This window comes from Pteropus vampyrus, unplaced genomic scaffold, assembly GCF_000151845.1.
Source record: "Pteropus vampyrus isolate Shadow unplaced genomic scaffold, Pvam_2.0 Scaffold116, whole genome shotgun sequence".
In the NCBI taxonomy this organism is placed as follows: domain Eukaryota; kingdom Metazoa; phylum Chordata; class Mammalia; order Chiroptera; family Pteropodidae; genus Pteropus; species Pteropus vampyrus.
Window position 1 is genome coordinate 4,038,577 of NW_011888897.1, and position 12,993 is coordinate 4,051,569.

The 12,993-nt window shown below is 41.1% G+C and overlaps 1 protein-coding gene across 1 annotated transcript in view; it reads left to right on the forward strand.

Moving 5' to 3' along the window:
* AMDHD1 (amidohydrolase domain containing 1) overlaps nucleotides 1-10,623 on the forward strand; it is a gene marked incomplete at its 5' end in the record, with an annotated part of 13,483 nt that extends 2,860 nt beyond the window's left edge. The window contains 7 exons of the mRNA XM_011365946.2: nucleotides 242-309; nucleotides 2,197-2,474; nucleotides 4,564-4,762; nucleotides 6,830-6,954; nucleotides 8,189-8,282; nucleotides 8,835-8,995; nucleotides 9,838-10,623. Of these exons, the coding sequence (XP_011364248.2) occupies nucleotides 242-309; nucleotides 2,197-2,474; nucleotides 4,564-4,762; nucleotides 6,830-6,954; nucleotides 8,189-8,282; nucleotides 8,835-8,995; nucleotides 9,838-9,928 (1,016 nt within the window). The remainder of the gene's footprint in view (nucleotides 1-241; nucleotides 310-2,196; nucleotides 2,475-4,563; nucleotides 4,763-6,829; nucleotides 6,955-8,188; nucleotides 8,283-8,834; nucleotides 8,996-9,837) is intronic.
* Nucleotides 10,624-12,993: the final 2,370 nt, after the last annotated feature.

Sequence of the window (12,993 nt, forward strand, 5' to 3'; positions counted from 1 at the left end):
TTTTAAGGAATATTTTCATCACATCGAGTCACCCTCCTCCTTTAGAACCTTCTAGACCAACTATGCAGAGGCCTTTTGTTTCTTCTCTGTCGAGAGAACCATAGAGACAAATTCTTCCTTCTTCATGTCCTGCAGGATGGCTGACTACCACCACGCTTTTATAAGAGTGGATGGTATAGTCTGCCAGCCATCTAAAAGCTTTCTGGTTCTTAACTTTAAAAATGATTTGATTTATTGATTACAGGTTTGGTGGATGGACACACACATCCAGTATGGGCCGGTGAAAGACTGCACAAGTTTGCAATGAAGGTAACTGCAATGAATGATGGCAACTCAAAATGAAGCACAGATGTAGACAGGTCTTTTTCTAAAGAGTTTGTCAGGTTTTGCAACATATGCCTACATGTCTTTTTAATGGATGTTTTAACTGGCATGGACTAGAAAATAAATCAGAGCAAAACTAATTTATAACTACCCCCAATCTTTATACTATGCACAGGGCTGGCAATCATTTTAGGTATAATAGTTTTCTAAATTTTTTTTAGCTGTAGAATCGTCCTTTTAACAGAACTGAGTTGCCTTGCGCACTAATTTCTCCTCTCTTCCCCTTCTCCCCATTCCATCCCACTACCCCTGGTAGCCTTGGAAAGTGCCCCAGGAAACTGTTTGAAAAATCACCACTTGGGGATCAAACTTGGAAAAATATATTACAAATTACAAAAATAAATGTCTTACATTGTTCTCTTTTTTTTTTTCCAGAAAAATAAGACTTATTAAGAAACATAAAAATGTAGTCTGTGTAAGTCATTAACTAGTCATAGTAAACCTTCAAGTTCCTGGTGGGAGCCATTTTCATATTGTTTGTTTTTAGTAGCCTTTATTTTTCAGAGCAGTTTTAAGTTCACAACAAAACCGAGAGAAGCCACAGGGATTTTCCATGTACCACTGTTCCCGCTCACAGCCTCCCCCATTTTCAACATCTCCCACCAAAGTGGTACATTTGTTATAATGGATGAACCTACACTGATACATCATTACATTGCCGTTCAGTCTTCGTGTTGTATATTCTATGGGTTTGGACAAGTGTATAAAGACACATACCCACCATTGTAGTATCGTGGAAATATCATTGCCCTAAAAATCCTCTGTGCTCTGCCTATTCATCCCCCTCTTTCCCCAACCCCTGGCAACGACTGGTCTTTTTACCATCTCTATAATTTTGCGTTTTCCAGAATGTCATATAGTTGGAATCATACAGTATGTAGCTTTTTCAGGTTGGCTTTTTTTACTTAGTCATATGCACTTGAGTTTCCTTGATATCTTTCCTTCAGATTGTTTCTAAAAAAGCTTATATCCTAACAGCTAAATTGGGTTATTTCAGAAAAAGAAAAAAATTTCTTCAGATATTGTGTATCTTCTTTAACAAATTAGAGCTTTTTTAAAGACTTCATTAAATCACAGAATTTCAGAGCCAAAAAACAACTTAGAGATCTGCAGTACAGTTCTCTCATTATGTAGATGCAGGAAGTGAGGTCCACAGAGGGAAGGGTGTTGAGGGAGTTCACCAGCTCACCATGGCAACACCCGAACTCTGGCTCTCTGGCGCTTGCGCGGGAGACCCCTAGGAGGGCAGACTGTGTTTTCACCGAGTACCAGGAGCCCAGTAGGATCCCAGAAAGAGCCTCTTTATTTGCATGAGTGACCAAGGTCAGGCCCCAAACTCTCTGGCCGAATACTTAGAAGATGAAATCCCCTTGAGTCTCTTTAGTGCAGATTTGGATAACTGCAGTGGATTCTGGAATTGCCTAACCTTTGTTTTCTCCAAAGCGCTGAGTGAGAGGCAGAGACCTAACTGATACACATGGGGTCACTGGGTTGTTAAAATACTGAAATCTTTCTGTACCGGTTGGTATATTGCTGCTGCCCTGAAACCCAAAGTTCCCACCACATCTCCCGTTTCTTCTACCCCAGTTTCTTCCTAGGACCGCCCCTTCCTCCGCCCTTTCACCCAAGTCTCCACTACAGGGCAGAAGTAGCGGCTCCGGGACTACAGGCCTCAGCATCCTTTCTGACTGGCTGGTGCCCTGGCATATGGATTGTGAATCATTTGGTGTATCATCCCTGCAGGTAAATTCTGTAGACCTACCTGCAGTCTCCCCGCATTTGCCAGGGCCTAAGGGTGAGCGACGTGTTCAGTTGGCAGGCGCCACGTACATGGAAATTCACGAGGCTGGAGGAGAGATCAACTTCACCGTGGAGCGCAAGCGCCAAGCCTCGGAGGAAATGCTGTTCAGCATCTTCCAGCAGCGGCTAAAGTGCATGATGACGGCGGGGACCACTCTGGTGGGGTGCAAGAGCGGTTATGGCCTCGACCTGGAGACTGAGCTCAAGATGCTGCGGGTCATTGAGCGCGTCCGGCGGGAGCTGGACATCGGCATCTTAGCAGCTTACTGCGGGGCTCACTCAGTGCCAAAGTTACCTCAGCAGGGGGGACCAGGGTTTAACTCGGTCATTGAGAACGAAGAAGGCGCCGTGTGCGCCTAAGAGGGGGCTGCGTTCTCCAGGGGCTGGAGGTGCCTCAGCACTGCAGCTTTTGCAGAAAAACCAATAGAAGCCTTTGGGGAAGTGTTCTGATTCTAATGGTCAGTCATCTCACCCACATGGCTTTAGGAAGGCGATTCCCACCACAGCCATCAGTCTGTTAGTCCATTAACCATTAACAATGAAGGAAGAAGAGATGTTCTTCTTCCTTTGAAGAAAGAAGAAACTCTTTTGGTTAACAAAGAGAAATGTCCCTTTGTAGGTCCTTTAAAATGACTGATATTAATCTAAATAGTTTCTCATGAAGCATTTAAGCACTTCAGAGATTAAGAGTAACACCCTGGAAGAGATGATCAAATCTTGAAGTCTGGAGGACTCAGAACAGTTTTTTATTTTTGTTCATGTTTGCTTTCCTAACCACAAACATTTTTGTTTTATTGTTGCAAATGTGTGTGTGTGTTTTAAGCATTCTCCTTTATCTACAAAGTTTCTCTTGCATGGTTTTATTGTAGAGTTCTGTTCCCTTTTGCACCTGCATCTTATCTGTCCTGGAATTTCTAGACCGGAAGGCCCGCAGTTCCAGAACTAAAACGTCCACAAGAAATCCAGGACTTGGAAACTTCAAAGGGCTTCTCCAAAGTCTTAGTGCAATTTTAAGCTTTGGTACTTTAGATACATAAATGCTACAAGCATACAAAAATTCTTTGAACATAATTTATATACATATATTAAATATACTTAGTTTTGTGAACTTCGAAAAATAAAATTTTAATGGTTATTTTGTGTTTACTATCTTCAGAGGAACTAAAAAATTATCACTAAAATTTATTAAAAATTCACAAAACTAATTAAGTAGAAAGAAACATTAATATTTCCAATGATGTTATTGAATATTTTAAACATTTATACTTCTGAACAAATTAAATCTTAAAGCTGCACTAAGACTTTTGGGACGACCTGTCTATAGAAAGCAGATTTTTTTTTCAGGAATGTAAGGTATATGATTGTCTACTCCCCCCCCCCCCCCCCCTTAGGAAAAATGTTGCATGGTAGAAAAGTCTCAGGCTTTGGAGCAATACCTGGGTTTGAATCCAGCTTAGCTACTTTCAGCTCGGTGATTCTAAGGGTATCACTTAACTTTTTGAACATGAATTATTCATCTGTAAAACAGCTAAATAACATCTTGTTCTATATAGTTGTCTTGAGAATTAAAAACAACATATGTAAGTGCCTGTGTCTTCCTAGCTCACCTCTATCTACCCACCCAAATGGTTTCTGCTGAATGAGAGGATTCTATGTACTAAATACAAGGCTGAAGTTTTACAGAAATTTTCTCTATCTGTCAATAAGCCTCTGAGGTCTGCATCTAGATCCCCAGTGAAAAAGCCTGAGGCTCAGAGTATGCCAAATGACATCTAAATAATGTGTCCAAAGAGTTGTGTAGCCAGCAAGTGGTAGAGCTCTGTGTACATCTGACTTCCAAAGCCCAGCCTTTCTAACCTATTACTACTCCAGAATCTTAGTGAGAATTTTGGGGTCTCCTGCTATCTTCTTCTCCCATGTCCCCAACTGGTGAGATTGGAAGCCTTAGGCAGATGCTTCTAGAAACAGGGTGAAGGAAGAAAAAGGCAAGTTAATAGCTGGGTCCCAGGTAAGGAGTCCATAGTTGGGTTGTCAGGGAAGCATCCAAGATGCCCTCTAGGTGTCCTTGACACATAGATTCATTTTTGCTAGCCAGAGGGCTTTGCTGGTGTTCCCTAAGGCAATACCAGCGTGCCAGAATGGATGAGCCATTTGAGTCTCTGTGTACAGGGTCAAGGCATACAGAAGGCATGTCAATACCTCTGCTATGGAGGCATGTTCCAATTGTTGAGTCCTGAGTTATAGCTGTGATTCTTTCTCTGTCTTTCTGAGGCCTGAGGTCATTTACCTACTGTTTCTCAGGTTCTCCAAGTGCCCAAAACCCCCTTCGCCATTAAAAAATATATATTTGCCCATGGTAATCTCATTTTCTTCTCTCAGAGGAAAAACTGCTACTGAAGCTGCTGATGACATCATCAATAGCCACCTGCCAAAGCTGAAGGCACTTGGCAGAAATGGGCAAATTCACGTTGACAATAGAGAGGTGTTCTGTGAGAAGGGTGTCTTTGATCTTGATTCCACCAGAAGGATTCTTCAGGGTGGAAAAGATATAGGGTTACAGATTAACCATATTAGCAGAGTCTCTTAACGTCGCATGCAGCTTCTAGGGTCTTTCTGTGGCATCATCCAGATGTATTTTAGTGGAACATACCATTAAAAACCACAACACAATTTTCAGACCTAATGTGTATCTTGTCCAGATTCATTTATTCAGGCTTTCAAGAAATATTTGAGTGTCTACTGTGTGCCAGGCACTGTTCTGGGCACTGAAAATCCATCGATGAATAAGACAGACAAAATGCTGTAGAAGTGAGTCTAGATGTCTCTCCTCTAAGCCCTGGAGCTAAATAAACGACTCCCCTTGGTGCATAAATGCAGATGTAAATATCCTCTATGTGTCTCAGCCACGATATGTTCTACTTGGCCCTTTAATACACTTCCAAATCATGTCCCGTGTTTCCTGCCCCAGTAGACGACGCCATTATCTATTGTCAAAATCTCATTTGACTCCTCCCTCCCCTTCACCTATCACATTTCAACCAACCAGCAAGTCCTCTCAATTCTCCTCCTAAATATCCCTAGACCTGCTTCTCTTCACCCCACTGTCTAGTTCCAGCCACCGTCAGCTCTCACTTGGACTTATAATTGTTCTTGCCTCCAACCTTGCCTCCAGTTTAATCTGTTCCTTTAATCCATCCCTTGGTACATGTTATCCTCGTCCTTTGCTTAATACCACTTAAAAGCTTACCATTGCTCATAGAACGAATTCCAAACTCCATACATGCAGGCTCGCCAGGATCCTTGCTTACCTCTCTATCTTCCTCTCTCTTACCTCCCCATTTTTACCTCCCCGACCCTGTCTACCGTAAACCAGCCACAATAAACTACTTCCAGTACACCGACTACCTCATGCCCCTGCACGTGCTGTTTCTCTAATCTGAACACTCCCCCTTGTCTGGCCAACTCTAATTCCCTTCCCTGTTTCCTCTTAGCTACATGTTGGTCCTTCCCAAACCTCTCTAAGAGTGGGTTATAGCTCCTCGCTGTACTTATCCCACTGTATTAAAATTACCTCTATGATTCTTCCTGGACTATAAACCGCATCTTATACAGATCTATCCTAGAGGTTAGCACAGCACCTTTGGGAGGTAAATATTTGTTGAATGTTTGTTAAATGAATGTGAACTGAGCGATCAACCAGATACTTTTGGTCATAGAGAGCGACTGGTGAATTAAATCAATAGAGGTCATTATCCAGAATGAGCAAATCAAGTTCGGAAAAATGAGGGTGATTCCAAGGTCAGAAAGTAACTCCCTTGGGGGAGCATAGTCTGTCCATAGGCTCCCAGTGTAAGAACCCCAGTGTAAGAACACTCTTAGATTTGAGCCAGCTGCTGTCGAGAGGCCAGCTCTTCCTTGCCCTGGCGGGGGGCACTGCAGCCTCCCTGGGCCATGGTGTAGTGCCAAATATTGTTTATTCTCCTTTCCCTAGAATATGTTTCCTTAACATATCGGCTTTTAGCTCAGGGCGCTCTGTGTGTGTGTACATGTGTGTGTGCACACGTGATGATTTATCAAGCTGAGAAGAAATCCACTTTAACGCATGGTTCCATGATCATCATCATAGCATGGCCTCCCCTTGGTTTTCTTCTATCAACCTAGCCTAAACTTTTCATCTGGAGAGAAATCAAGCTTGAGCAGTATACTCAAATTATACAGATGGTTCCACATTTTAGAAGTTGGTTTCTTAACAAACTTTGGCATTCCAAGGTGCCTTTTTTATTCCGATTTTATGATGCTATAATAGATTTTATTACCAATATTATTCAATGTTTTATTCTGGTCGATAAGAGTCATAAAATGGTTTTTTGTTTGTTTGTTTGTTTGTTTGTTTTTTTAGCAAGTGTCTAAAGAGTACCAGGAAGCATTTGTGTTTAAGAATAGTTTTTGAAGCAGCATAATACCTAATTTTCAAATGAGTTTTTATTACAAACCCTTTATGTATTTTGGGGCTTGTGTTTATGAGAGGTAGCGGCAAGAAATCTTAATAATAGAGCGATGTTTATTTTTGCAGGAAAAATAATTTTATAGTGCTGTACCGATGTGTTGTTGCCGTTTGTCAAACTTCTCTCTCTGCTCTGCTTAGCTTGGGGCTGAATGGGGAGGCCAGGCAATCAGTCACCTGGAAGACGTGAGCGATGAAGGCATTGCTGCCATGGTAACGGCCAGATGCTCAGCTCTCCTTCTGCCTACCACTGCCTACATGCTGAGGTGAGGTCATTCTCACCTCCACACAAGAGCTGCAAGTACAGTGAAGACACAGACTTCTAAGATGCCCAACTATTATTTCAAGAAAACTTAGCTCATGGAAGATGCCATTTCTGGAATGATGTTTATAAAAGAATTATCCTGAGGAAGGAACTTAGACCCAAACTGACTTTGAATAGAGGGCTTATTGGGGAGGTGGCACTTTCTTCCTCTTTTTTTCCTAGTTTTTGGAATTTCCCAATTAAAAACATCAGTATGCATTACTTTTATAATTAGAAAATAATAAAATAGGCTTTATACTTTAAAAACCACGTATAAGATGTTACGGATATTTAACAGTATTCGGAATCTGCATGAGCTGTTTTCTAAGAGGATGGGAGTAGGTATTATAATTGTGTTCCAGAATCCTCAAAAGTCCTGGGGGTGGGAAGAGAGAGGAAACGAAGTATATTTTGTAAATTCTCCCCAGGAATTTTGCTGTATGCCCTCTATGGATCAAATACACCTAGTCCATCTTTGATAACTGCCATTGCTCTAATTCCACCAAATATGAGACCTGTGGTCTTCTGACTCCATCATACCACTTCTGTGACAGCCACTGAGTCCATGGTCAGGGAGGCCAGCATTCAAGAGACAGTTTATTTTCTTAGGACGAAGTGCTTTCCGTGTGGTTGGGATACATGGTCTTCAGGCTTGGTCCTGCAGCTATGGCCTTAGGACAGTGCTTACCAACCTTGGGGTGCTCTTGCACCCCTCAGGGGACATTTATCAATGTCTGGAAACATCTTTGTCACAACTAAGGGGTGCTACTGACATCTAGAGGATAGAAGGCAGGGATGCTGCTAAAACAACCTACGACAAAGAATTATCCAGCTCAAGAAATGAAATGTGCTAAGGAAGGCTGAGAAACCCTGCTTTAGGGATTGAAAAGCCAAGGCTTTGACTAATTGTTATAAGGGAGAAGAAAGAAGTGTTTCGGTGCTTTTTTCAAACGCATCATGATTTTATACATAAATTCATACATTTCTATTATTATTACTATTGTCTTAATTTTAAGAGTGGACACAATATAGACGGCAACCAGGAAATATCAATCAACTAATCACTTCACCTTGAGTTTCTGTTTCTTCTTCCAGAAGACAAAGCGGTTAGATATCTTAAGTCTTCTTCCATTCTGAACATCTATTCTGTAAAAGCTCCAATTTCGGAGACTGATGTCTGTTTTTCCTTCTCTTAGACTGAAGCAACCTCCAGCCAGGAAGATGTTAGATGAAGGCGTAATAGTTGCTCTAGGCAGTGATTTCAATCCTAATGCCTATTGTTTTTCAGCGGTCATTATTTTTGATGTGCCTTTCTGAGCAGAGTGTCAAACTTCTACCAAGCATATAAATAGTTGTAAAATATTTCCATTAAAAATATTTTCCTGTGAAACAAGAAAAAGAGGTATAGCTAGTAGTGTAATTGGATAGTTCTGTGCCATATACATGCCTCCAGGCACAGAGAAAGGAGAAAAGGTCCTATTTGCATAATTTGATGATTCAGCCCTGGGCATTGTGGTTTTACTATGACCCGTTTCCCCTCCTGGAGAATAGCACAAGCTCAAAGAAGATTTAGTAAGCGCATGGAGAAAGCTTCATTTTATACAGTACGTGGTCTTGAAATGTAAACGAATAGTAAATACGCATGGGGCAATCCCTCTACTAAAGGTATCTTTTCTAAAGCGTAAGAACCTTAATGCATAAATTAAAAATTTCCCATGCCAATTTAGTCATTTTCACCCATTCTTTTAACCACCATTATTTATTGTGCTGCGTTGAGAAATGACCTAAGTAGCAGTTACCCTTTTGTTATTTTCCTCCAACGCTTTTCTCTTCCCACCTTAGCCAATGGTCACGCATCTGGCCTATGCAAACATGAGAATGTCCATGCCTGAGGCCTTGGCCGCTGCCACCATCAGTGCAGCTGATGCATTGGGACAGTCTCACACACATGGATCTTTGGAAGTTGGTAAACAGGGAGATCTCATTGTCATCAATTCATCCAGGTGAGTGTTCTCCCAACTGAGCTATTTTATTTTATGCCCATTGTACTATGTAGACTGGGTTTAAAATCCTTTTCCACTAATTATTAGTGTCAGCATCTGTGTAGGCTCAGAAGCTATCCAGTGCCCTCTGTCTTCACTGCTTTATAACTATTAAGTCTCCCTATATAAACTACAGGGTAGGCTAAGTTTTCTGGTCTCTTCATTCATCTTACATCCTTTATAGAGCTCCAGGCTTCTACTCTGTTTACTTGAACTTTGGACTTGTGCCTTCTGGCATGGGTTTTTGTTTTTCTGCCTGGCTTCTGACCTCGTGTTTATACTGGGCCACGCCTGTTTCAATTCCAGTTTGTCATCCTGGTTCTAATTCATTACCTCTCTGACTTCTCATCCCTATTGGATCCCAAATTTCTTACTTTGGTTTTCCCGCTCTGGTTTCTTAATACTCACACTCTGTCCGCTGCCACCTGGGCCTCCACTATTATAGTCTGAGTCTTACTGTTCTACATCTTGGATCCTGTCACAGTCCTTGGACTTCAGTTAAACAGAAGAGAGGGGCTCTATAATTCTATTCTCTGGTCATAAGTCACTCTCTATTGAAAATAATGCTGATGTTACCGTTTGTGCATCATTTAATTGAATCAAATATTTTAAGATCAAATACTTAATATCATTAAACATTATTTGATTTATTATGGACTATTAGTAATATGCCATTTATAAAAAGCCCAATATCAATGACTAGGTGTAAAGAAATTTTTAGAGAATATAGTTTTAAATTTGCATTTAATGACAGTGATCATTTTGACTCATCTGCATTGAAGTAATGTTTGATTTCTTTCTAGATGGGAGCCTTCGATTTACCAGTTTGGAGGCCATCACGAATTAATCGAATGTGTTATAGCTAAAGGAAAAGTCATCTATAAAAAATTATAGTTCTGAAAAGAAAGGCTCTTCAGTTGTATAAAATAAGTCAATACAGTTATATTAAAAGTTAAAATACCTTAGCAGTTACCAGAATGACGTCACTTCAACCTAAATGTACTTCAGTGTTTTGTTAATCTACTCGTAAAACCCAAGGGATTAATTTTTTAAAATTTAATGGGCACCTGGATGTATAAACAGGTAAACTAATTGTGATGATAATCTCAGAACATTGAATTATTTCACAAAAATTTGTCACAAATATTCTGAAGATTAATATAATGGAGTGTAACAAAAATGCCTCTGTGGGCAAAAGTGACATGCTTCAGATTAAGCTAAACATAGCCTTCTGTAATAAGCAAATAGCTTTTCCTTTCCCCACACTTTGTCTTTCTAGATGCTCTTCAAATGCATTAGTGTCCCCTAAGGGAGGGTTGTCCTTCCATTTCTGAATTCTTCTCAACCCTAGCTCGAAATAGACTTCACAGCAGAGTTCAAGGCTTGTCATTTTATATTTGGATACAGGGCCTTCCTGTAATGGATGCATTTTGACCAAATTCAATAATGTGATTTTTTAAAAACTGTTTTTAAGTTTTTGATTCTTCACGTTACAAATGTATAGCTATTTGCTGTCGCTGTTGTTGTTGTTCTCTCACAGCCCTGGAGGTAAACCAGTGGCCTTGTCCGTTAGAGCTTTTTGAAAATAAACAAGTTACACAATTACTTCTAAAGAGTGGATGATTATTTATATGAATGTTTCTAAAGCCATGTGAGTTTACTTGGAATCTTTTAAAATGCTTTAATCATCTTACAATCACAACTGTATTATCAAACTTGCCCTATTTATTAAGGAATGATTTGGGAAATAAACATTAACTATTGAAATTATCACCCATTTCAGGTTAATAGAGCCTGAATCAATAAATTCAGTATAAATCAAATCAAGATACCCCTTGTTGGAAGGTTAAAGGTAACATTGCACGTCGCTGTCACCACCTACTAGTCTGGGGTCTCTGGAGCTGTCATTCATATTCTTGGTGAAGGAGTCTTGAAGAGTCTTGTGTGGTTGCTGTGGGTGGTGACTTCCTTATGACCAATCATCTAGTCAATGGTGGGAATTTGGGATGCAGGAAATAGATATAAAGGCCAAAAATAAATATTACATCTGTCCTGGAACCTAAGCCACACAGACATATATCCCTATGCCTATGGAATAGAAGGTGCATCACATTCTATTTTCCTTGAAGGAGACATTCACTCTAAACAGTGTTCATGTCTTTTGTGAAGGAAAGCGGAAGAGGATACCCGCCCGAAATCACCTTAGTCCTCCCAGATCGGTGTCCTGTAAGCCTCCGCTACTCAAGGGAGCTTGCTAGAAATGCAGAACCTCGGGCCCACCCCAGACCTGCTCAATCAGAGTCTGCATCTTAAGAAGCCCCTAGGTGATTCGTATGCCCGTTAAGCACATCTAAGCAGTGCTGAAGTCCAGACCCCAGCTGCATCGTTTCACCCAGTTCCTCAAATACGCCAACTGCTTTTGCTGTTCCAGGCCTTGCACCACTGTTTCCTCTGCCTGGAATGCTTTCTCTCTTCTCTGTGTGTGAAATCAGAGTTAGGCACTCCCCGCTCTCACCGTTCTTCCAAACCTCTACGACACTCTGCACAGCACTGTAATTCAACTGTCTTTCCCTTTAGATTGTGAGTTAATAGAGGGCAGAGACCTCGTCCTGTCCCCAGGATCTCGTATGAGGACAGTTCATAGCAGGTGATGAATTAATTCATAAATGAATTAATGAATGGCTGCAGAAGCATACAGGTAGTCATAGTGAAAATTACTTCTCAAAATACACTAAGTTGGCCAACCCAGGGATGCAGTTGTTCTGTGGATTGGAAAGAGCATATGAGTCCCTTAATAGAATGTCAGTGGATGATGCTCATGGCGGGATAAAGCATAAAAGTAAAACCAAACAAAGAAACAGTTTCAAAGATAGGCAGGGGGCGCAGGTTGCCATTCGCAGCTTTGGAGGTAGGAACGATTGTGACGAGAAGGAAAGGCTCCAAGAAGGAACACCATGAAGTGTTCAGAAGATAGGCGATGGTCCTCTTAGAGCAGAGGGTTTACCGAGGAGCGAGGACTGCAGAGCCCAGTCAGGTCAGCTTTCACAGGGCTTTGAGTGTCAGGCTCACTAGTGGGAACTTCATTTTAAAGTCAGGGGAAGCCACTGGATGTTTTCGAACGGTATAGGACCAGCACAGGAGTGTTGCTGTAGAAAGATTAGTCTAGTTTTAGAGTACATAGCAGGCACTCATATATTTGTTGTGTGAGTGAATTCTGGCAAGATACCTTGAACAAGCCCTTTGGTGGGGAGAGTAGGAGATGTCAAGTGTTAGTAGTCCAGGAGGAAAGCTTTCGTGGTGGCACAGTGAGGTGTGAGTGCTACCCTATGCTCCACTTCCGGCTAGATCAATGATTCTTTTCTCAACCTTTTAAAATTATCAGGCTACCCTTCCAGGAGAAAATTAAATTTCTTCCTAAGGAATAAGATTTTGTTGGGTAAGACTGAGTTTTGAAAGACCACAAACCATTGTAACATGTAAGGTATTTTTTCTCTCTCCAAAGCCAATTTCATCCCCTTGCGGGCAACACCACTCTTGTTGAGTTGAGGATGCATACACCAGATGTGTGAGTGACAACGCAAGGGAACAGTATGCTAAAAGGAACACAAATTTGGACCTTGACGTCTTGGCTTTGATTCTTCTTGAACTCTTTATGTATCTGTAGAAGTTGGATTCCATCTATCTCTGAAATTCTATTTCAAAGCTGGGCCTTGCCTGCGGGGAACTTAAAATCCAGTTAGGGCAGTAAGACCGACATTCAAGAGTAGAACAAAGACAGGCAGTATTAAGAGCTGGTTCTCTTAAAAGGAACTCTGGTGAAACACAGTAATTATTAAACCTCAATTAATTTTGCCAGATTTCCCCACAAAGCATGAGCATCTTGGACTTTATAATGGTAAGCAATAGAAGGATAAAATGAAGCCCAGCCACTTGGAGAGATTTTTTTTTCTGGTGGGAAG